Raw genomic sequence first — 24,808 nt, 5'->3', positions numbered from 1 at the left:
TCCTTTAATTACTATGCCAGTACAGTACGACTACTGTACCCGAGGCACAAAGTGACCACACTTGGAAAAAAAAAATCTTGATTAAAATGCAGTATCATGCTAACTCCTTTGTGCTATTTGGAACACGATTCAAATACGAACAACGCTTACCACTGAGCCGCTTATTGAGACTTCAGCACTCTACCAAGAAGCTGCCAGGAAAAAGGAAAGCATTACAGCTCCAGCATGCATGGATATGACAGGCTTTTTTTTTTTTTTTTAGGATAGAAAAATACTTTTAGCTGGACGTTATGCAGTCAAAGCTGGTTTTGAAGCATTTAAATAGAATCAGCAGTTAACAGGTGAAAAAAATCCGCACAGAATACACCGCCAGCACTTGAAATGCTACACAAGGAATATCATCACACTGAAATCACGAAATCAACTTTCACAACAAAGTTTGAGTGTGGTTCTCAAATCGAGTCACTCCAAACAGAATTGGTCTTATTTCTCTAGAAATTACTTTTTCCAGCTGAGTTACCAGATCAGTGAAGGTGTGTGGTTATTGAGACAAGGGAAGGAGAAATGGGATAAGCAGCCAAATGGTCATTTAGTCAGAGCAGCATACGTGGCACTAGTGTTTGAGAAAAATAATGCTACAGACTCTCCTGCCTTCCCAGTAAATCCAGCTCTGTGGGACTCACCCTGGATTTGAATACTGGTTAATGACAAAGTACCTGAATTCATGCAAAGGAACTGTGGAAATTTGTTCCCCAGATAAGAGGCAAGTTTTCCCTCCTACAGTGTTCGTTGTTCCACAGAATTGCTGACAAAAGAAAAAAAATCTTGCTTAAAACAGTCCTTCCAAAGGATGTTTCCCTAAGATACAAACCATCAGCCTGCTTTCCACATCATGCAAGCCAAACAACACAACCCAGTGGTGTGCTGGCATTTCTAGGGAGCATTCCTCTAGCACCGTACATTCACTTTGCACAGGGAATAGCTCTACAAAGCCCCAAAGCAGCAATTAATCTGCAACAGCAAAGGAAGCAAGTAAAGCAGCTGGATAATGGAGATGCCTCAAAACCTGCACGTTTACACCCATTTACACTCAAAAGGAGACTACACATGCATGCCCTGACCAGCTAAAGCTCAGTAAAACACAGCTGCCACCCCAGACCGGTGAAATTGCCATAGAGGAAGCTCAAGACTCCTGGCCCCGAGCAGTAACACACGGCTTGAGGCCTTAATTCAACAGCAAACAAACGTTTCCTGAAAGTGTGTTCATAGCATCTCTTGTGAGAACCAAAGTTAGGTATTTCAGAGTCCAGTAAGAACAAGGTGGAGGTGAGAGTGCCTCTCGTAGATGAGGTATATGCTAACCAGGAGTAATGCATGTGGAACCTGAGGAGCTGGAGCTGAATATCAACAGGGAAGAGGCACCTTCACAGTTATGACAGAAACCATAAGAAGGAATTGAAGGCCCAAAGGCATTTCTTTCCCACCTGGCTGGGCTGCCATTCTCGATGAAGATTAGCCACAAGGTCGGCTCGTGGGAGTAAGGAGTCAGAGCATGGAATCACAAGAGGATCTCATTGAAAAGGCACTAGGAAGAAGCACATAGCTTTAGGTTAACGAGGTTCGTCCTATTTCCAATCTCCGAGTGGGACAAAGCTGTACAGTTGGGTTTTTAGAGAAAATGCTGCAGAACAGAACTGTTTCTTCAAAGCAGCAAAAGAATAAAAAAGAAAAGTAAAGCTATTTTCAAATCATTAAAATGCTGAACATTTATACAGCAAAATTACACTAAAAACAGCAGCAGACAAAGTATATCCCATCACCATTGGCAAGGGACTTGTAAAATGTTTATAAGGTTAACTATAAAATAATTTTACAACCAAAATATGAACAGGCCAATTCAAGTATATATACAGAATATATTAAAATCATATAAATTATATATTTATACAAAGGGCACAAATATAGCAAAAAGCTATAGTTGACTAAACAGAACTGAGCTTGAATGGTCTATTTCGTCTAGGTGTTATAATTTTCTCCCATTTTTTTTTTTAAACCTGGATAGATTGATACCTCAGATACCAAGAGTACAGAGAGCAAAAGAAAAAAAAACACAAATCAAAGAGTTATCATTCTGTATGAAATGAAACTAACAGTGGGCGGGGTACATCTCATATGAAATTCTGATTTAATTATCTCCATAGTAAACATTTATCAGCTCCCTTAAAAAGTCAGGAATTTCAAGTGATCCACTTCAGATGCACCACCCTGATACATATATTTGATTACATTTGAATGCTGTTTGATTTGCAAACATTTGGAAAAAAAATGGATACAAACACATCTCAATCTGCAAAAAAGGTGACAGATGGCAGCAAGTTGAAAAGTGAACAAAACACTCACTGGAACTAGATAGGATGCTCTCCTCACAGCATTTTGGCTACTAAGTGAGCTTAAATAATAACTTATTTTTAATTTTTTTATTTCAAAACATAACAGCATATAACCACAATCCATTGAAGCACTAAACAGTCCCATCCGTGGGCTTCTATTCAAACATTTACTAAGTGCTTTCCTGAATTCAGGTCTATGTGGATAAGCTCTGCATAAACTGTACCTAAACCTTCCATCTTGCTGCAGCACTACCCTTTCATTAATGCAGTTTTTAAAGGGTCGCCACATCTCAATTAACCCAATGGTTCTGGGCATGCAAGGAGCAGTTAGGGCAAGCTAAGTTAAGCAGGAAAAAAAAAAAAAAAAAAAAAGGCCAGACTACACATATACAGAACACCGGCTTACAAACCAGACCTATGGATGTAAAAAAACAGTAAAGCAGTTTCACCAGATGCAGGTTAAACAGGGAGGAAAAAGAAGAAAGAAAATCAGCCATATACCATACGCAGTGAACAGTGGATATCTATTACACTGAAAGGAAATCAATGCAAACAGGATTTCCTCAGTTTCAAGTAATCCTTGATGCCTTTTTGGCCAGCTGTGTTATACCATAATAGATATTTTAATAGCATTTATACTCTACAATTTAGGCAGCTAATTTTTCTCTTACATATCCAATTATCTCTAGTGAACATTCACCTAGGGTTGTCCACACATTCTGTATTAGCTCCTTGAGAAACTATTCAAGTTAAATTATATTGCAAATTAAAGACAGTTACATTCTGTATGTTCCTTCTAGATTTGAAAAATAGGTTTTAAAGGCTTGTCAAAGTTTAGAAGAAAAAACCTTTCCATTAAAAAATCTTAGCTTAAAAAAATCATTAAGACACCTTTTTCTGATCCAGGGTGCTAATAAAAAGATTACAAATATACTACAATTTGACCAAGAAGACTTCATGAATATGCTGCTTTTGAGCATGCAACACCACTGATATCTGTCGAGTTCCAGGTATCAATGCATCCCATTCCACCACAGTCCCTCACAATTTCCGTGTCAGCTCCCCATCCCCACCCTACCACCCTATTAATAACATTATAAAAAAAGGTAAAATCTAGAGTTAGTGGCAAAATCTTCACAGTAAATTGTTAAAGAAAACGTTATCGTGGTCATTGCAAAGTGATATCAGTCAATTGGACCCTGAAAAATTAGCTTGACGCAGTTGTGTTCCCCAGACAGTTGTGTTGCACAAAAAGGGCAGGCAGCATGAAATGCATGAGTACCATGAGGCAGTGGGATTTGAGACCAGTATTTTGCAGACTTCTCAGAGCACACGTGTCCACACGGGGTGAAAGCATGAGTCGGAGGACCAGCATCCACGTAAAAGCCTGCTTCACAACCGAGCCAGAGAGGCACGTAGGGGCCAATGGTTCTGCACATGGGACACTCCCGCTCGTTGGCTTCCGTGTCACTGCGATGTCCCCAGTTGTGATAGCCATGGACATGACCACAGCTGAGGTACGCCCAAGGTTGCTTCTCCTCTACCACATCTTTGCGGTTGATGCTGGGAAACGCCAACGTGTTTAACCCGACGGGACACTGCGGCCTGGCAGCATTGATCTCCTGTCGCAGAGCCTCGATGTGTTTCTGAGTTGGAGTGTGAAACAGTCCGTCTGCTGTTCTCCACAGAAGGGTGGCCCCGCACAGGTCGATCAGGGAGCCGTCTTGGAGGACGTTGGTCTCATTTTCTACCTAGAGGTGGGACACAAAGATGATGGTCAGATCTCAGATACCACTTCTACAGACAGATCTGTAAGCGTGTCCTCTTTCTCAAATGGTTACTCTTCCTAGCATGCTAATTAATTTTGCCTTACTGTTTTGTTCCCCATTTGTTCAAATTCATCTCATCTCTTTTCCAACATTTTGGTTTATAATAAGCACGGGTCTTTTATATGCTGTGCTTGTACACGAGGTACTAAATTTACAACTGTTACATGCTGTGGGAATACTAGCTATTATGCACAGCTTTCCTTCCTGTAATTCTTTGGGAAGGTGCTACATTACACTGAGTTCTTCAGAAGACAACAGGACAAGGAGTAATATTTTATAACAAAAAAGGGTAGGTTTCAATTAGATATGAGGAAGAAATTCTTTACTATGATGGCAGTGATGAGGGTCTGGTGCAAGCTGCCCCGAGGAGCTGTGGCTGCCCCATCCCTGGCAGTGCCCAAGGCCAGGCTGGATGGGGCTGGGGGCAGCCTGGGCTGGGGCAGGGATCTTGTGGTTAAGGTAAATGACCACAGACTGAAGAGGAAACTGGCCATTCCTTAAGGGATGTCTTTAGGGGAACTAGTTGGGTGCTCTAAATTCTCTGTTGATGTGTGTTGGAAGAGGGCTGCTCATACAGCAGCAGATCTTTAACCAAAACCAGCTACACCCAGGATGGACCAGCTGACCTCTCCTCAGGTACTATTTTTTGGCTTGTGGCAAGCATAAAAGCATTTTGCAGAAGCACGAACTCCCCCAGCGTACCTCATCAGTGAAACAACTCTTCCACAGATATATTACGGAAAAATGACAAATGCGATACCAGCTACGTGCACAGGTACTTTCACAGATATCATTACAGCAGAGTGAATTACCAGCCAAATATCTCAAGCAATAAATTCTGCAACCAGAGCCACACAGCCTCAGCTTCTGAACAATTAGCCCCCCACCCCCAAACTAGTTAGCTCTTTATTCAGTGAGGTATTCCATGCAAATACAGCCCCAACGTGCACTGCTTAAAGGTTTCTTTCATCTGAAAAAAAAAAAATAAATAAAAAAAAACAACTAAAAAAAAACAAAACACAAAAAGCAGGTACGTGTGATACATTTTCAAGGGATTATGCTAGAGATATACTGCACTTCGGTGAAATATTCCCTAGTTTATTTTAATGTTGAAAACACAGGCAAACTGTGCTGTTGCTCCCAGTTATATAGTGATGAATATATACTAAGTGAAATTTAAAAAGACAGACCTACCAGCCAGGTTTATACATTGAAAATTAATAGGAAATACCATTAAGGCAAAATAAATACCCTAGACATTAAATGGGTCAACATTAAGTCATCATGTCAGCCTAGGAATTGCATGAATGACAACTGCTTTGGCATTTACATTCTAATCCAGTTTAAATTCACAGATTAACCATGGATCATCCTTGCACAAAACACCTAGACAGTACAATGCAGACTACAGATAAAAGGTCACCACCATAAAGTACTACCAGCAGAGAAAAAAACTCAGCAATTGAAGTAGAGAGAATCCTTGATTTGATGCACTTCTCGTATAATTCCTTCACAGCCAGAAAAGAAAAAAGCTCTCGTATGCAACATGTTCAATTCATTATACGGGGTGCATTTGGTTTTATGAACCCAATCAACGAATACTGATCACATCAATACCAGTGTGCCATGTAATTTTATTTAAATGAGAATCTGAGTCATTTTGGATGCAGGAAAAGGAATTTATTTGTTTTTGTATTGCCTTCTTTTAGTAGCACTAATAAGGTGTTTTGCTAACCACGTACAAAGGGCACAACTGCAACATCATCTGTCCCAGTCCCTGAGGCAACGTTTGCCTCCCACCATTATAATGGCACAACAATTTATGTGCTGCAGGCTGTCTACTGAAAGCAGAACAAAATATTCAAACTCCATTTTCCTTACCCCCTTTAAAGCAATCAGTTTTCACCAAAGCAAGTGGCAGAACTGGAAAGTCAGTTCAGTGCAAGCATGTAGGATAACTCTTAACACCACCAAGCTAATGGGAACTCAAGGTTGCAGCACAAAAATAACTTTGGTCATGAAGAGAGGGATTAAAAAAAAAAAAAATCCCTCTCCAGCACTACTCTGTCAGCGTTTAAAGTCCAGCAGCTGGATGATGAAGTTACAAAAAAGAAAGGGCATCTTTGTTTGTTGTGAAGGCTCTCAAAATCTCCTATCTCACCTCAAATCCTAAAAATAGCAGAGGGTGTAAAGCACGAAGGATCTTCCAGGTCTGCAATCAGGACAACACTTTAGCCTAGGCAGAGACAGGACTTCTGGCGAAGCTCATCTGAGTGGGAATACGATAGTCTGTGTATTTCACTGGATTACTTCTGCATGTTGGTGTTTGGTTGTGTTTTTTTCTTTTTCTTTTTTTTTTCCTTCCCCTCAAGGGCAGGTAAAAAAAAAAAAAAAAGGAAGAACAAAGATAGCATTTTTCCTTCCTAGGCTCTTCAAATCTTGGGAAGGGGAAAGAAAAAGAGTGCTGTGCTCCTGTCTTCTATGGAGAAGCGGGCACATCCCTTACGTGTAGCACAGGTCTCTGCAGATGAAACTTTTCATTGTTGGTAAAGACAAAGCCATCCCGCTCCATAGGGTAACACAGGAACACACTAAGCAGGGTTTCTTTGATCTTCTGAGTAGCAGGTAAATCAAACAGAAGCTGCGCTATTCAAAGTTGTTTTGCATGCACGCATACTATTAAGATTTTATGCGCACAGGGAGATGCCTTTTGCAGTACTAACTTACAGATATTCCCATGTCCCAAAAGGCCATTTTTTTTTTTAAGAGGTAGGGATTCGAGAGCAAAGTTTGTTTAGCTTTTACACTACACTATTTCAGTTGGAACAGGGACACAAGCAGAAAACTAGACAGCATTCTGTATAAGCAGAAACAGAACAGCAACAAGAATGTACTGTAGCATATGCATACTTCATTGATTTCAGAGCCCTCGCTCTGTTTTAATTACCAGATGCTTTCAACTTACCAGTTTCCCCCGTTGTTGAGCAGATCTGGTTTCCCGCAGAGTGTACACATCACCACAGACCGAGATCTCCCTCCAAACTCCAGGTTTAGACTCCTCCGTAAACCCTCCTTTTGGATGCATGACCAGCACCCCGTTAGTTGTTAATCCATCCATGTGGCCATCAGGATTTTTCCATTTTGCTGCTTTTTCCTGCATGTGACAACCACACCAGGAAAGAAAGTTTGTCTAAAAGTTTACAGACTGAACTTTCCCCAAGTTTTGCTAGTCGTGTCTAAAATGCTACATTTCCTCACCAGCCAGCAGCTCAGAGATCCACAGAACAAGTATTTTTAAGACAACCTTCACAGTCAGAATAGCAACATCTTTTGCTCACGCATCTCTAGTTATGATCTTGAATATTATTTCCAACTCAGTTGGAAATAATGTGCAGGAACTCTGCACATCAGGTGATACTTGGACCTCAACCTGACCTTGAGGTCTACTTCAAGGTCAGTAGCATAAATACCTCTGACCACTGCAAAGGAACACCACTGCAACACGTGCACTGGTTTCCGTACTGTGGCCAGTATGTTCCTTGGTCTTCAGCACCAAAAACTACAACAGCAGCTGACTCACAAAGAATATCAAGAATATAAGAGACAAACCTAAAGAAAAACCTTTTAACAAAGGCTACTGAAGTAGAACTTCATTAGTAATTATCACCAAGAGTCCATGCTGGTAATAAATCTGGCACATAAAACTGCAGCTTCTGCTTAACACCGTGGCTGGTACGCCGCAGTAATAAAAAAATAATGATAGGATAAGTCATTGACTCGTACAAGAGAATCTGGGGGCTTGGACATAAAGGAATGAAAATGGAGTTTGCTCACACGTAGCATAAGCAGTAGCAGTACTTACACCAAGAAATATATTTTTGGAAGAGTCAAATCCAGCTGCAAAAATCCTTGCTGTATATGGCGGGCTCCTGTCACATACAATCCTGCATGCGAAACGGGATATGGTGCTTTGTGTAATCTGAGTTTCATCATTATTTTGACTTCCAGAAATAGTATCTGTTACTACAAAGTCTATGGGGCTTTCTGTTGACCTCCCAACCTGCAAAAAAAGTAAAGACGTTGGTACAATTTGAAAGAGCTGTAGAAGTATCAAACATTAAGGGTCAAGTTATATCAGAGATTTTGTCAAGTTAAGGTTGATGCCATTAAGAATCTACTGGCTACTGAATTTTTGAATGGAAAAATCCAACTAGGAACTAGTCCTTATTCTTCACATTTGTCCTAGCTATAAATATGCCACTGGCACCACAAGACAAGTGTTCACTTACAACAACTCATGCACGTGCCTGGCCAATTTTTTCAATTAAGAAAAAATTAGCTTGAAAATGGTTAAGTTTTGCTCACAAGTCTAGTTTCAAGTCAGTTTGCCATGAAAATCAAGGACTTATTTCAAACCCAGAACTTGGTTATTTTGATACATCATAACAAAAAGCTACCCACCTTCATGTTTTCAGAATTTGTAGTTCTAGAACAGAAGAATTTTCAGGTAAAACCCCACAATATGGTTAAGCTTATTCCTAATCATGCATATGCATGAATAAAAATTAGAAAAACATTCATTTCTACTGATCTGCAGTGTTTTATTTCTTCCGAATAAAGGTGTTTTTACTATTTGCTCATTTCTTTTTAAATTTTGCCACCTGTGAATTTTAATTCTAAAAACTGGAAGCATCTAGACATCTGGAACAGAAAATTTTGTTACAAAAAGGACAGTGGGATTCGACTGCCAACCAAACACAATGAGACTGCGCCAGTACTTCTACGAGCAAATTAGTGTTGCGCCAAGTTTGAGCAAAATTGGGAAAGTAGAGCCGAGGAACAAAGAAAAGAAAAGTTTGATTTTATTTATTTTTTCCAGACAACTTGTTATTAAACAGAAAACTCAGAATTAAGCCTATTCTTTACATGGAACTACTTATCAAGAATCTACATTCATGTGAAATGTCCTCTTCACTAAACATGATCACATCACCCCCCCCTAAGAAGTTGCACTCAGCTTAGCTCCTTGCTCCTCAAAGCCCCTCACATGTGGTTCCATCATGAACAGCAACAACTCTGCATACTAAATTCATTACGCCTGTTTAAAACAGTGAAGAAAAATTATTCAGGAGTTGAGAAGAGTGATATTTTTAATACTTAAGCCTTGCCACAACTGAACTGATAGCAACAGTACAGGGATCTTTCCCGTACTGCTATACTTGCAGTTCCACTTTTCAGTTACTCTTAAGCACATGCTGAAATTCACGGCACATTCAGTTCTTTCCTCTGTATCACAGTTCTTGAAGTAGAAAATGTGATGAGCTTGCCACAGAAATACCACAGAAATACCAAACCAGGTCTAATCAAGAAACATGCACTTCAATTTTTCACAGAAAGCGACTACCAGAACACCCAAGGGACAGTTTAGAAACTACTTCGTACAGGACATTTCTGATTCGTGCAACTTGACAAGTTCAAGCTAAAAGTTATAAAGCTTTATTCTTCTTCCTCTTACAATATTACCACCACCAGGCTCCTATGTCCCACCCAATGCAGCTCCTGCTAAGAGTCAGCACTGACCAGCAGCTTACTCGTAATTTTGGACTCTAACCTGCATGCAAGCTCTCCTAAAGGGTAAATAATGAACATGAAGTCATTCTGTTCCTAACAAGTTTCTGCCTGTTGCAACCTAACAGATCACTCTCAAAGCTTTTTAGATGCAATTAGGGAAAATAAGACAGGTTCTTCTCTAAAGGATGACAAAGTATGCATGTGTTCCCCAGTAACTCATGTCATAGTCTATGATATCTGATTATATTCAGATATAAATATTAAAGTCTATAAAGAAATCTTTGTGTTTTTAAAAATCTGAGATTACAAGTAAATTTTGAGCAAAGTCATTTCCTTAAATTTCATTTGTGTCAGATTTATGTCTATACAGCCCCAAATATTTGAAATATTTGTGTTTGTCTTTTGAAAGAGCCTTCCAGATGATCAGTCCATGTAGCATGCTACACTTCAGCAGTTTTCCATGCTCCATATCAACTCTATTTTGGATTTTAATATCATGAGAAGAAAGTCTTCAAAAACAAATGACAAATTTGATCAGCATTTACCAACTAGAAAAACAATTTTATCTTATCTGACGTTGCAGGCAGAGCACCATCACTCCACACCTTCCACTATTCAAAGCTACTCATTACAGACTTCGTTATATTTGGTAGTTTTCTTCCATTTTCCTCTATTGCATAGGAGGCTTTTCTTTTAAGGAATTTTTAGGCTGTATTTCAGGGCTCTTCTTCTGAATTCTGCCATACTCCATATTATTTCACTCAACAACACACTACGAATCTTCCAACTGATGCCTCAGACAGCTTCTGTTGTCTACACCACAGGTTGTTGTCAAGAGCTGTAAAAGCCAGGCAGTCAATCAATTTGCTGGTGTCTACCATCAGTCAAAGAAGTGCTATTAAACCCCCCCCCACTCCTGAGACAAGGCAAAACCAGACAACCTGCCAGCAGATAACGTAACTGCTGTAGATTTTTAGTCTCAACAGAACTTCACTTTGATAGGGTGAAGCGAACCGTGCATTTTCTGCAGGGCTTTTTTTCTTTTTTAAAAAAAGAAAAACACAAATCCAATATTCATATGCAATATAGCTGCTCCTGTATATATCGGTAGTTATTTAGGGTACTGGCTACACGCACTGTGGGTCCTTTTAGTAGCACTAACAGGTATAATCCATCCTTGTCCATACAAGCCACGAAGGAGCAGTTTCTACTTCACCTTAATGCATCATGAACAGAATGGTAACTGGACTCTTAAGGAAAATGGTGTGGGTTGCTTTTTATTTTTTATTTTTTTTTGGCAATATGCTGATTACAAAAGGAACAACTTGCCTTTGGGAGACAGCAGATGAAACATTCGCACATCCTTCTTGTCAAATGAGCAAACTTTACGTGGATGTCACTAACACAGAGCTCCACAGTAGCGTTTGCGTTCAGAATTCACTACAGAATTGCATAAAGGAAACCAGTTGTGAACTGGGAAGTTACATGCATAAGGATATGTTAATTTTCATTTCATTACAGAAGGTATCAAGAAAATGGATGGTCTGACAGCCTGGACACTGCTCTTCAATGCCTTCTGATTTTTTCACTGCTCCTTGTACAGTCTCTCCACATTTTCCATACGTGCCTCACTTCTGCTAATATCTACTCCTGTTTCTTCTTGGTTAGAAGCTTGGAGAGCATAACGTGAGAAACTAATTCTGCATTTATAGTCTTCAAAGTTTTCCTGCTTGTTTCTGAAGAGCTGCAGAATACAGGTCACCAACACTTCTCACGTTTTCCTTCAGAGAAAGGACAGACTACAGGCTCTCAAAGTGGAAGAAGGAAAGAGGTGAGAGGTTCTGTGAACTGAATCTCCCTCACTTTAAAGAGAAATCAGCTCTAACTGAATGGATTCAATCTTCACGGGTTAGAAGTCGTGCCCTGGCTACGGAGAGAAAGAAAGCAAGAACTCTTCCCTCTGCTTTTTCCTATTTTAGGTCCCACTGCCAGCATTATTCACAACCCTCTGTACATTCCTCAGTACAGTTACCTCAGTGAGGCTGTGCAGTGCTTTTGCCCCATTTTCAGAGGGGGAAAGCTGAGATAAAAGCTAAGCAATCTGCCCAAAACCAGGGGCTGAGGATAGTTCTATGGTCTTGGCATTATCGTTCCCTTTTCAGTTTCCATGTCCTTACCAGGGTTCTATAAAAGCCAGGAAAACACCTTTGATAAGAACACAGCAAGCTCCAAGGACTGCCTATGCAAGCAATGGTTGATCAGCAGTAAGGTTTTATCCTGTGGAGCCCTAGAGACAACCTGGAATTTGTCACCAGGTACTACAGGGCAGCACAAGACAGCCCTCAAACAACTTTTCAGCCTGCCCACAATCTAATTCTTGAGAATAACTAAGGCCTAGTGGCTCACCTAAACAACAGAAGCCTCTTCAGGCTGCTGTCTGAGAATGGCTTCAGCAGCAAAACATTGCCACAGTCTATCAGGCTATTCCTTTTCCCATTTTCACAGCCATCAGGCCTTCTAGGCTGAGGCCTGCAGCACGTTGAAGACAGCTACAGACAGAGGAAACACCAACCAGGACACAGTGCTCAAGGGGAAATTGAGATGGAGTCACAGCACGATACATCAAGATGGCTGAAACAAACCGCGCTGAAAAGACAAATTTTTAACAACAAAGCAGCCATAACCCTGACAAATTAGCCATTTGAGGGGTCACCAGAAGGACTGAGATGCTCTACAAACATGACTCGGCTCCAAAAGTTTTATCAAGATGGGCCTGTTACAAGCCTAACCAGGTATCAACTACAGGTGTATGACAGATAATGGCCTGCGTAAAGGGGCTAAAAGGAGAGCTTTTGTGACATTTCAACAGGCACCCCAGAGCTGATCTGGGCTTGAAAAGCATTAGGAAGATGTGTGCTCTGGTGGCAGCCACCCCAGCGCAGATGAAGCTGGCTCAGTGCATACCCTGAAGTGTCCTGCTCTGAGTATCGGGATGCTGAAGGGCACCAGAGGAAGACACGTTAGCCAGGCTATTCTACACTTCACTAGATGATTCCTCTGAGCCAAAAATCCTGGTATAGGTCCAAAGTATCCTTGAGTAGCTCCCATAACTTATTGCCTTAGACAAGAGGCACCCCAAGTGCAGTATGAGCAGCACTGCTTTATAATGTGCTGCATCTCCGCACTTCATGCAGCTAGATTTCATTAGTGACAGCTAATCCCCCCAGCTCATTATTCGACATCCCTCCAGTACACAAAGCTGTAACTACCACTACATTATTATACAATCAAGAGTCGTCAATAAGATACAACCAGAAAACGCAGCTGTTCTGCAACTCCTCTTTATTCATGTTGGTGTATAAAAGCAGCAGAAAAATCCTAGCCATCAAAAATGGCATTTCAAATTACCAACATACAGAAGGAGTTTCACTGGAGCTACTCAAAGCACAAAAACAACACCTTGCAGAAAGAAAACAAATATCAGATAGTAACCCAAAAGGATGGGTTGCACTTTCTTTTTCACCAGTCAAAAGTCTATTTCAGTTCATTCGTGAAATCATTTTCTAATGATCCATTCATGCAGCAGCACATGAACTAAACTGTTTCTTCTCAATCTCTATTTGGACCTAATCATGCCTAAGTCACATTAGGAAAGTTACACAGAGAAAAGAACAGAAGCCACATTAAGTAAGAACCTTTTCATCTTGACAGAGTCATTTCCCCTTCTGTCAACACCACTCAACTGCTGACCCTTCTGAATGTGAAAGACTCAACAAGGAGGGATAACAATTCATGATAAGATACCCTAATTACAGAGGTCACTGACAAGACAGACCTGATAAGTCTAGAGTGGAAAAGGTTGTATGTGTCTGTTTTCCCCCCAAGCTTCAAGTCTAACTTTCTACTGTATTTCTCAAGTCTTTTATTAGGTATAAAAGTAAGCATTACACAATAAAATAGCTTAGGTTACCAGAATGCTAGATGATGCAGAGAAACAGAAGTGTTGGATATAAAATAGCTTAGAGAAACCCGGCACAGTCCCCTACACTATTTGATACAATTGCATACCCTTCAGGAACACTTTTATTACCCTATCACCAGCTTGCCTCCTTCACTGCAAAGCTCCCACATGCCCCTTCCTTCCTTTGCTTTCACTTTCTGTCTTTCCTATCCCATGCTCTACTCCTTATCTGCTTCCTTTTTACTCCGGTTACTCAATTAACTGGAAGCTGGGGTGGGGAGTAGGTGGAAAGGTGCATTCCTGTGCTTATTCATGAATTCAGACTACTCATTTTTTTCTTTTTCATACAAATTATACAATTGTGACACTGTCCTTGTAGAAAAAGCAAAGAGCATTAAGGCAGTAAGGATACTGATAGTGCTGGCACTGGTTTGAGAACAGACAATTCAAAATTTCAAAGGGCTCTCATATTAGGCAGCTGGGTTTGGTCATGAAAACTCCACAGAACAGACAAAATACCTGGAAGAACATAATCCAGAACTGTGGTTTCACATGCTGCTTTTTAAAAAAAGGAACCGGTCTTACCTGAAACATGTCTGTGTCTTTATCATGAGTATATTCCACCACAACCGTCTGGTTTCTGGATAAAGTGTAGGAGATACTGTGCTGACCTTTACAGCTGATAGCCTGTTGAACAAAAAACATCTATTTTAGTTTCCACATAAATATTAGAATTACATTTATTTTCCTTTATAAGCACCTTTGACTACGTTCATAACAGTGTATTACAAGGCTTAGTAAATAAATACGGTAGGACTTTTTGTTCTGTTTTTAATAGAAAATCCCAAGCCGCACTTGTTTGCTTCTGGTTCTCAAGTACCTGGTACCTACCGTTTTCGTAGTTTCAACTCCAAAACTCAGAAATTTCTGAGGTTTTACCTGAGAAATTATACTAAATTCCTAAGCCTCAGGGAAAATTGTAACCCCGTTGAAGACTAGATCTTGTGGTTCTTTTCATTGTGTTTTGTTTTTATAAGTGAGCAATACAGCTGATTTCCATTTAAATGTGCCAGGATTTCAGACATAAAGATGTCATTACAGTTCAGCAGATTTCTAGTTACACGATAGTGGCTGTTTTATAACAATTGTAATGAAGAACGTGCACTTTCAACCTGGTTTTCCTCACACACTGAAGAGTATTTCTTACTGTCTGCCAAAGGAAACTGATCTCTACAGATATGAATACAGCAAAGACATGAATGTAGCTACAGATACAAGTGTGGCAAATACTAAATAGTATTTCAGTATTTAAAACAAAGACAAGAGGACAGCTCCTGTTATTCTGCTCAGTTTGGTTAAAACTTGGTTCTTTACTTGTTAAGCCTTCCTAGGTTTACATCTCTAGGTTGTCTTTTTCAGAAAAAAATAATTGTACCAGTCCAGGAACTGGTTCAAGAACAGAACAGACATCACTCCCACAAAGGAGCACCCACAGCTCTGAAAGAAACAGTAAGAACCCTTTTTCAAAAGACAAGGGCACAGTTGTCGCAGCAGAGAGATAAGAAAGGGTGGGACTGGATGATCTTTTCAGAACCTCTGAGACGCACACAAAATCTCTGTGGTGCTAGTGATTGTTTCTCAAGCTTAAAGACTAATACTTTAAACGATTATGCAGTGTCAGTGTAATTGCACGAGATGTACGATGTAAATGCACTGATAAAAGCTTCAGGATAGAGTGGAACATGCCAAGAAACTAAGTCTATTGGCTAACAAGGAAATAAATGTAAATATAAAGTCCATATAACAGCACACAATTAGGAAAGGTAATGACTGTTACTTCCCAGAAAACACTTGCAGACACTTAAGTACTGATTTAATAGGTAAATTAAAGCTTTCTGCACTTTTCTGCTGAAAGGGGTCATTACCTACAAGAGGTTCTCTCTCAATAGCTTCATTCCTTCACGTTGCTCTTCATCTACAACAATCACAGCTCCCAGCTAGGGATGGGAGCATCATAGAATAATTAAGGTTGGAAAAGACTTTCAAGATGATCTGGTCCAACCAACACCCTACTACCAATGTCACCCACTAAAACATGTCCAGAAGTACCTGGTCCAACTAAGCAACTAATAATGTTCTGCTCATCTGTCATCTCACAGAAGTCTAAATGATCCTAATGCTGCAGATAACTGTTAAACAGATCATTAAAAACTTTTTCACAGTGTGAGAGGTATTAAAATCATCTACATGCGTACTGAAAGCCTAGTCAGGATGAGCAAATACATTGATGAAATACTGAGAAAACAATGACAATTTTTTTATTTATTTTTTTTTTTTGGTAAACTGAGTAGTTGCAGCAACAGATTAGAGACAGCTTTTACAACGATGTGCCTCTTGCTGAAAGCTCTTCGCAGCTTCAGCACCTGCTAAAGATTTAGGCTTAGGTGATAATACCCCGAGGCAAAGCATTGGGTGAGATGACCTCTCCTAGCTCCCTCCAGTACTTCTGTCTGCAAGCAAGCTTTTAACACCTAGGAGGTGATGTGTCTTCAAGCCATGCAGTCTAGTTTCCATGATTTTATTTCAACAGTCATAATGATCACCAAAAAACATGAGGTAAGCAGGAGCTATCTGTTAGAGCACCCCACGGATCACAAATTGTAAGTTTCTCATTTGGAATGGACAGTCTGGTTTGTAATAACCATCACGCTGATGTGCAGTATGCTGCAAAAACAAACACCAGTAGATGTGATGCAAATGAAGTCACTGCTGCTTTGTGGCCTGCCAAAACACAGAATTGCAGGACTGAACCACGTAACGAGAGCTTTTCCTCTTTGCATGCTTGACAGCTAACAACGGGATCTCAAATCCCAAGCAGCTTTCAGGTGCCTCAAGAATAAGAGAAAGACTAAAAGTGATAAGAGACCCTTATAACAGGCATTTTAATTATGACCTGGTAATGATCAACTCATACATTATAGGAAACCATTTCAAATATCAGAAAGCAGTAGCTTTCAGACAAAACTTTTGTTTGTTTCCAAAAAAAAACAAACCTAGGTGGCAGCTGAGTGCATAGTGGAGGACAGGTCCGTGGGCAACCTGCTCACCTGATGGTCCTGACTTAAACTCCAGCCAGTCCATACAGCACTGGCCACCAGCAGCCGGGTAAAATTCCAGGCACGGATGTGTGCCCCAAGCTCCTGCTCTTGTCAGATGATACTGGATCAAACAGAAACCTTGGTCAGACCCAGAACTGCAGTTTTAAGGTCTGATCGAAAAAAAAAGAAAGAAAAAAACACAAAACAAGTGGGAAGGTAAGTACTACCAGACATACATTTAATAAGGTCATGTCCTCATCTACAGAACTTAGGGCTTAGATATGCTAATAATTCCCACTAGGTTGGCCATGGTCAATATCTACTCTGAAAAACGAAGGTAGGGCATGACCTGTACTTTCTTTTCCCTCCCATCTTTTCTTCCTCATTTTAAGGAGGCTGAGTTTAAACTCAGTCATTTTCAGCATGAAAGGCCACGTTTTGTTTCCTGGAATTGTATAACCGTTTTTCAAAGTCTAAGAATATTACAAGAAATGTTTTTACTTATATCCTTGCAGTCTACTCAGCACCAACAGTTGCTCCAATTCAAAACACATTTTGCTGTTATTTTAATGGCTTATCTCAAAGCAATCGACCACTTCCAACTAAAAAAAAAGGTAACAGTATTTCAGGAACTACACAAAACCCACAAACTGGCACAGTGAACTATGACAAGTGTAGGGCAAATACCTTAATAAAACTGTATTGTAGGTGAAATGGAGCCATAGGCAAAGTCATGAAGGATTGACAGCTTGAGGAGCTACAGAACCACAGCACTGCAAGTCCCAAAAAAGCCTGCAGATGATTGCCCCATCCCCCTTGTAATTCTCATTGGTTTCTATCATCCAGAGTACAGAGGTTTCTTTTTCACTGTTTTTTGACTCCTTTGGAGTCAAAGACTTGGAGATTGAAAAATGAAATCCCCAAGTCTTTGAGGCTGTCCCTAATTGCATTGCTCTGGTAAATTCTGAAAAGTCCTGACTCTCACAAGACGCACGATAGCATCACAAGTTCTAGCAGCTGACTTCAGAGATTCAGACTGGACACCACCACCTCCACCTTCCAGGCAGAACTAACCCGCAGAAGACCAAAAACCAGGCACAAACATTGCCTGGACCTCCCCACCTCCTGCTCGTGGCCGCCAAGACCCACCACAGCAACAGTGCACGTTTTCAAAGCTTGCAAAAAAGGCCACCAAACTTTTGAGACCGCGGGCCAACAGCACCTGAATTTGAGAGCAGCTCTCACATCTTTCAGGTTCTTAGAAGTTTAGCAAAAATCAGCAACCGAGCACAGGAAAAAAAAAAAAAAAAAAAAAAAAAAACACACAAAAAATTGAACGAGTTCCCAAAAGAAACAACTGCTGGAAAAAAAAATACCTTGCTAAGGTATATAGCCCGAGCTCGTCAAAGAAATCAGAAACACGTGGCTTCAGACTGGCCATAGCATGCGCTGCCTCCTGTCCAGCAGGAATGCTGTTGGGAAGATCCAGGGTAGATTAATTCAGCTGCCCACACAGCAATTTGTTTGATATGGTTAGCTGTCTCAGGCTGCTGAATTCAAGTAATCCCTCTGGAGGAAACAGTGGGGGCTAAGTGACATAAAACCCATAGAGGAAGAGGGGGAGCAAGCGATGGCAGCAGGAGGTTTTCCAGAATAATTCCAGTGCCAGCATCCCCACGTCCACGCTGGGGCTGAGGGATTTCAGCAAGTCCAACTGCCAAATGAAAGCAAAAGGAGAGGACTGGGGTGCTGTACTCTGCTTGGCATGAAGGGCCAGACTTCCAAAAGCATCTTTTCGGATCAGAGCTCACGTTTGCACAGCAGTCACCTCCATAGGACTTCCAGTTGGAGGACACTGAAGCAGCTCCAAGCCTCACTGTACGTCGGGGCAGTTTACCTTGAGAAGAAGGCTCCTCTCCTCTCCATCACTCCAAGGAAGCCCTGCAGTTAGCTCGGCCACACGGTGCTCCCACAGCCCTGAGATTTGCATTCCAGTGATTTCGGGACATCGAAAGTGCCATATATTACCAGAGACTGAAGAGAGGTAGATAGTAGAAGCCCCACTGTCCCACCCTCACCTAAATATGACCCAAGCAACTCAACTTAAAAGAACAATCACCACCACCTCCCTCCCACCCCTGCTTTGGTAGCAGCTCTTCAAGTTTTGGGGTATTTCCTTCCCACTGGTTTCAATTATGCTCGGCCTTTTTTTTTTCCCTTGCTTCCCTACACACACTTTTCATTCTCGCCACTTTCTCTCCAGTTTGAGAGCAAAACCTCATCACAGCACCTTGCACTCGCTATCAACTCAGCCTGCCCGCAACATCCCAGCCCTCACGAACCCTTTGCTCCCCCTGCGTGTCCCCAGAAAGGTGCCTGCTACCAGTTTTACCATTTTGAGAAGTGAGAAAGTAAAAGTGCCCTCTACCCAGACATGAAAACGCCTTGCGGGTAAGGGGAATAAGAACACACAAAAGTTACGTTAAAAAAAAAAAGAAACCATGCAGTATTTCTTGGAACTCTTTTCACTGGCAAAAGATACAGAAAAAGGAGGGAAAACACTTAATCTTTAGCAGACAAGATGTATACCCATTTAACCAGGGGCCATGCATACAACCACATCTGCAAACAAACAGCATTACTCAGGAGTGTGACAGCACCCCAAGTGCCACCTCTCCTAACCACAGACACCACCCGTGGCCACTGCCCCGACAGGGCAGCACCTCCCAGAATAAACTTTAATTTGTTGTTGCACAACAGGAAATGGTCAGTGTTGTCAACACAGCCCCAGAAATGCCTTTATTGACCAGCAAGGCACAGGGAGGTAAACGAGCAGCAAGCCGCCCCTTCCACAAGGGTCTGGAAAAATATCCTGACCTAAGGTGGAAAATCTTTTTCAAGAGGTGAACTGCTCCATTGATAGATGTCTCAAAATATGAGAAGGAAAGCCGTGTCCTCCTTCCAGCCCTTTTCTATGGGCCGTTCTCTGAGAGCTCTGAAAGCCCATTTTGCATCCTGCAATGAATTACTAAGAGACACTTCTTACAGAAATCAAATCCTATGAATGATTTGAAGAATGCAACCTCTATTGGTGGTCAAAGCAGTACGCTAAACATTCTGGAGTAAGGATCACACCCAAGGAAAGGCTTGCAAAGTACAGGTGTATTTTTTTTTTTTTTAATATCTCATTAGTATGAGATTCTGTATTTACTTACAGAACTCCCCCAGAAGGGGAAAAATACATGGACTTCTCCCCCACCACCAGCCAGATGTTCCCTATCGAGGAGCATCTGCTGGTGTCCGCAGCTCTTTCTGGCACGCTGACATTGATGAAGTTGCTCATTTTCCTTAGTCACCTTCAGCCCCACAGTTCAAGAACAGGTCAGGAGCTCACTGCGTGACTGCATTCATTTAACTCTGAGATCAAACCTTTCGTGCAGGGAGCGTGTCGATGGATCAACTGGAGGAGCAGATCTCCAAATTCTCTCTGCTGCTTACGGGGAGCAGCTCTAGGCCACTTCCAGAAACAGAGATGTTCCTGCTTTCTTTGGTCTGCAGACAGTACTTCCAAGACAAAAAAAATCCCCTGCTTTTGGAAATTTAAGCTTTACGGTCCACTTGTGCCTAACCAGCTCCTCAAAGATCACGAGACAGACTTGGCATTATTATGGTTACCAACTCTTCCCCACCACAGCAGAAGGGAAGGCTAAATCCATTAAGAAAAGAGGCAGATGTCTCGCAGGAAGGGCTGCTCCCATAGAATAGGAACCCTACTTTCATTAATTAGGTTGGGTTAGGACAATAAAGTGATTTATGCGAACACTTTACTTTTCTTTGTCGGTAGTCAAGCTGACCGACACCACACTGACGCGTGCAAAATTAATGACAGCAGCAGCGCCTTCATGAGTTAACTGCTTGCTTTCTTGGCTGCTGGCCTTCGGTTTCTTTTCTGAAAAATAGAACCACTCAGGGACATCAGACAAAGTTCTTGCAGCTTGAAAGCAAAAGGAAGCTTTATCTAGCGAGGAAGGAGTCCTTCTAAAGAGAAGAACTTGTTTCCACTGGATTTCTGGACTGCCTGCCAGAGCCAGCAGACATCAGCAGACATCACGTGTGGACACATTTTGCCCACATCAGGGGAGCGTGGCCACTTCAGAAGTTTCCCAGCAATTTATGACAATTTTCAGTCCATGCACTGTTAACTAAAAACCAGTTGCAGTTTTATTCCGTCTCGACTTAAACCCAGCAGTAATCACCCAGAATTACTCCTTCTGCAGCGCCGCATTTAAGTAACACGGAAAATTTACGCTGACCTCTAGCTACTGATACGGCTATTATATATATTGTCCTCCAGGCTTCTGCAGAGAAAATAAGAGACATTATCATGGAAATTTTATGGGCTCTGTGTGCAACAGGAGGGGCTGAAACGAGGTACCAGAGCCACGGGCCAGCTGCTTGGCAAGCCTGCATCTGCTTCCTGCCCAGCGCCACGCAAACCCATCCTTCAGGGGTCTTCCTTCCTCTCCTTGTCAGCAAAATCTAGGCTTTAAAAAGAAAATAAAGATAAATACCAAGGCTAACACTTCTTCTTATCTCTAATCTTTCAGGTGTCAATATCCTGGATGCTCTGAAATGGTTAAAAAGCAGCCCTCAAGAATCAGTAAGTGCAGGTAAGGAAAATTAATGTCACCACAAAGAAACGGACTGAGTTCTGCAGGCAGCTCTCAGTACTCATTGCCAACTAATATTTCAAACACATGCAGGTGTTGCGACTACCTACGGGGAAAACTTTTCTTCAGGAGGTGGTAAGCTGAGCACAGCAATGCTGGTCTTCTGCTTCTAAGCTCGTGTTTTTCAAACAAAAACCACAAGCGTGGAAATATATCACAAATCCCCTATCGGTTTCAGACAGCTTTGTCTGTTTGTGAAATGATCTCTGTGCTAACAGTAACAAATATTTAAAACTGAGGGGGAAAGTTAAAAAATACTCATGTAACAGGTCATTAGATGAACTATTTTTTTAATGGTTTAAAATCTGTTAAAACCCTACACGTGTGGCACTGTCTGAGCTCACACCCCACCCGCAGGCTGCCTCTCCTCGAGCACAAGGCAAGCCCCCAAACTCGAGGTAGAGAGGCTCAGGGTCTGTGCAGACACAATTGCAGAGTACACCACCTCTGTGCATGCCTTTAGTCCAGGGCAGACTGCTTCTCAGACAAAAAGCAGGCGTTCAAAATGCACGGCTAGGCTGCTGCCTGCATTGCAGGGATGAAAGCAAGGTGGCCAAACCCATCATTAGTGCAGCCCCAAGTCCTACCTTAGCACCTAGGACTCCTGGCCAGATGTGGTAAAGCAACCCAAGCTGTTCTGCTTTGTAATTCAATGTATTAAAAGCAGCTTGAAGCAGGTGCATTTTTATCCTAGCAGGCACAGCTACACAACGTAGAGCCTCGGGAACTGTTCGGAGAGTCACAAACTTTTGATGGTTGTGAATCAACACCCGACCTACAAAACCCATCAATCACTTTCCTCCCAGTCTGACCTTTTAATTTTTCTAACCCTTAAAGACTTTTAATTTCCCCTTCCGTTTTCTTTTAAGTAACATCACATTGCAAGTGATCTTTCAGGCATCTTTGAAACACAGCCTAGAAGCTCTCTCCCCTTGGCCAGCTTGCTCCATTTTGTCCCCCAGCAGACAGGAGCTGCAGACAGCTCAGACACACACAATAAGCCACGACAGAGTCAGATGCATCAACCACCCACAGCATAACCACGAATCCAAAAGGCTCCTTTGGGCAAATTACTGCCTGCACTCTGCTTTCTATTGCGACTGCTCCAGAGCTGCCTGCTGTAGTTGTGCACTGAGCACATCACACCTGCTTTGGAAGCCCAGCAGACACACGTTTAACCACTGCCCTGCACCGAGTTTCATCTATTTGATGTGACCTGACCTGGTTTTGAAAAATCCAGGAAGTCTCAGGCTTCCAGAACATGCATATTCCTGGAAATTTTGCAGATCGTGTACTGAGAGCCAACAGTAATTTATTCATACTTCAAAAAAATAAAGTCATAGCACAATTTCTCATTTATTCCACCGTGTATTCTCTTTTCATTACCTTCACTGTTCACTACAGACACTATGGGACGTGGCTTAGTGATGACACTCAGTAGGTCAGGCTGATTCCCAGACTTGATGATCTTGAAAGTCTATCCCAACCTAGATGATTCCATACAGAGATCCACCCACTGCCTTACAGGTTAGATTTGCATGTACCTGTCAGTGCAGACTGAAGTCATTTTTATTTTCTTCCAGTTTGGGGGAATGGTTACGCTACTTTTTGGAAGACACATTTGTTCCCATTTCAACTTCAGCCCACCATGCAGTGATATCATTGTCTAGACACATGCAGGCATGAATTTGACGGGTGGTTTCCGCAGGATATTTCACAGTTATTTGTGCAAAGGAAGCAAAACAGCCCAAGAAAGCAGGACCAAAGAGTTGGGACATGCTCCTGGTCAAGATACTGCTTTTGGAAGACCTTTTACTTTACAACGAACATTGAAGGTCCTCTATCTGCAACAAACAGGGAAGAAGGAAAGGGAAATACCTGAGCTACGCCAACAGCCACAGTACCTGGTCACACTGCGAGGGCTTCTGTAGAAATAAGGTTCACTGCCATGGTGAAATGGAGCTGGTTCCCATCATAGCAAGGAAGCCTAAGAAACCTTCCCATTCAAAAGCAAGAGAAGCTGAAGAGACTGGAGTTCTTCTAAAGCAGAAAATACAGCCACTTTGCAGAGAAATACTAGAAGGCTGACTGGAAAAGAAGCCCACTGCACTGAAAACTACATGGAATATGCTGTTCACTGTAGTAAGATCACATGCTGAATACCACTAAGACTTCCCCTGATATGCGTGGCCTCCCAAAGAGAATCCTGACCCCCAAACCCTTGGCCTTAGTTCACTAAGGGTAGGATTTCTTCTGGAAGACTACAAGCCTATAAATCAAAAATATGACGGCATAAACATGATTTTGCCACAGCAGCTGGAGCACATCCCCCCCAAACTGCCGATACAGCCACCAAAGTGTCAGTAATTAGGGAGGGATGCAGCAGCGTTTGTAGCAGAGGCTCTGGTGCCAGCAGCCTCCCATTCATTTATATACATCACGAACAAAAGCAGCAGATGCCTGGCTACACTTACGTATTTGGCTATGCCAAGCATACAAAATAGCCACAAATTAGAATCCTCAACTAAAAACACGCCAAAAAATAGTTAAAGTCCCCTCAAGGGTTTCTATCAATACACAGGCTGAAAGATTTGTACACTCGGCGCAGCAGCGCTGAATGCTTCTGTGAATCAAAGCACCCACGAGCACCAATCTGAGCCTGCCAAAGGAGAGCACATAATAACAAGATGAGAGGCTGCATATCATTCTGTAGCTTCCAGAAACCATAAATTCAATCTGACACAAATCAATTCTGCATTAAGACAGCCAAAGACTCTCTAGACAGTTACCTTAACAGACCTGTTAAGCAGCTGTACAAAAATCCCTCAAGAGGAGGAAAAAAAAAAAAAAAAAAAGAGATGTGAAGTTACTCTTGCCAAAAAGCCATTTAATGCTTATAGAAAGCAGTTAAGTTTTTTTTTTTTTTTTTTAAAGACAACAAAGGACAGAAGTTGCTTTCTAGACTTCACACTACAGCTCAAGTATCGTCCCAAGAGAGGCAATCTTTGATAGTTTGATAGAACAAACCCAAAAGCGTTCAGTTCTTCTCCATCGGCCAGGTTCCTACAGAAATTGCAACGAGTCATTGCAACAAACTGAACTTTGTAGTGTTTTCCTTACCACCAAAAAGAATTCCTGCAGAACAGTTCAATTGGTACTTGACCAAGCTGGACAAACATTATTGATAGCAACCGTCGGAGGAAAAGCAAATTAAATTAAGCCCACCTTA

The 24,808-nt window shown here is 41.7% G+C and overlaps 1 protein-coding gene across 2 annotated transcripts in view; it reads right to left on the bottom strand.

Moving 5' to 3' along the window:
* Nucleotides 1-1,802: 1,802 nt before the first annotated feature.
* The window catches only part of PELI2 (pellino E3 ubiquitin protein ligase family member 2), a 71,533-nt gene continuing 48,527 nt past the window's right edge, over nucleotides 1,803-24,808 (bottom strand). For both annotated transcript variants that reach the window (XM_068682377.1, XM_068682376.1), the window contains exons 3-6: nucleotides 14,337-14,438; nucleotides 8,082-8,279; nucleotides 7,185-7,373; nucleotides 1,803-4,141 (exon numbers count right to left, since the gene is read on the bottom strand). In XM_068682377.1, coding sequence (XP_068538478.1) covers nucleotides 3,575-4,141; nucleotides 7,185-7,373; nucleotides 8,082-8,279; nucleotides 14,337-14,438 — 1,056 coding nt within the window. In that variant the 3' untranslated portion in view covers nucleotides 1,803-3,574. The remainder of the gene's footprint in view (nucleotides 4,142-7,184; nucleotides 7,374-8,081; nucleotides 8,280-14,336; nucleotides 14,439-24,808) is intronic.

The sequence above is a fragment of the Anas acuta genome, chromosome 5 (genome assembly GCF_963932015.1).
Source record: "Anas acuta chromosome 5, bAnaAcu1.1, whole genome shotgun sequence".
NCBI classification, from domain to species: domain Eukaryota; kingdom Metazoa; phylum Chordata; class Aves; order Anseriformes; family Anatidae; genus Anas; species Anas acuta.
This window is presented reverse-complemented; position numbering and strand designations above follow the sequence as displayed.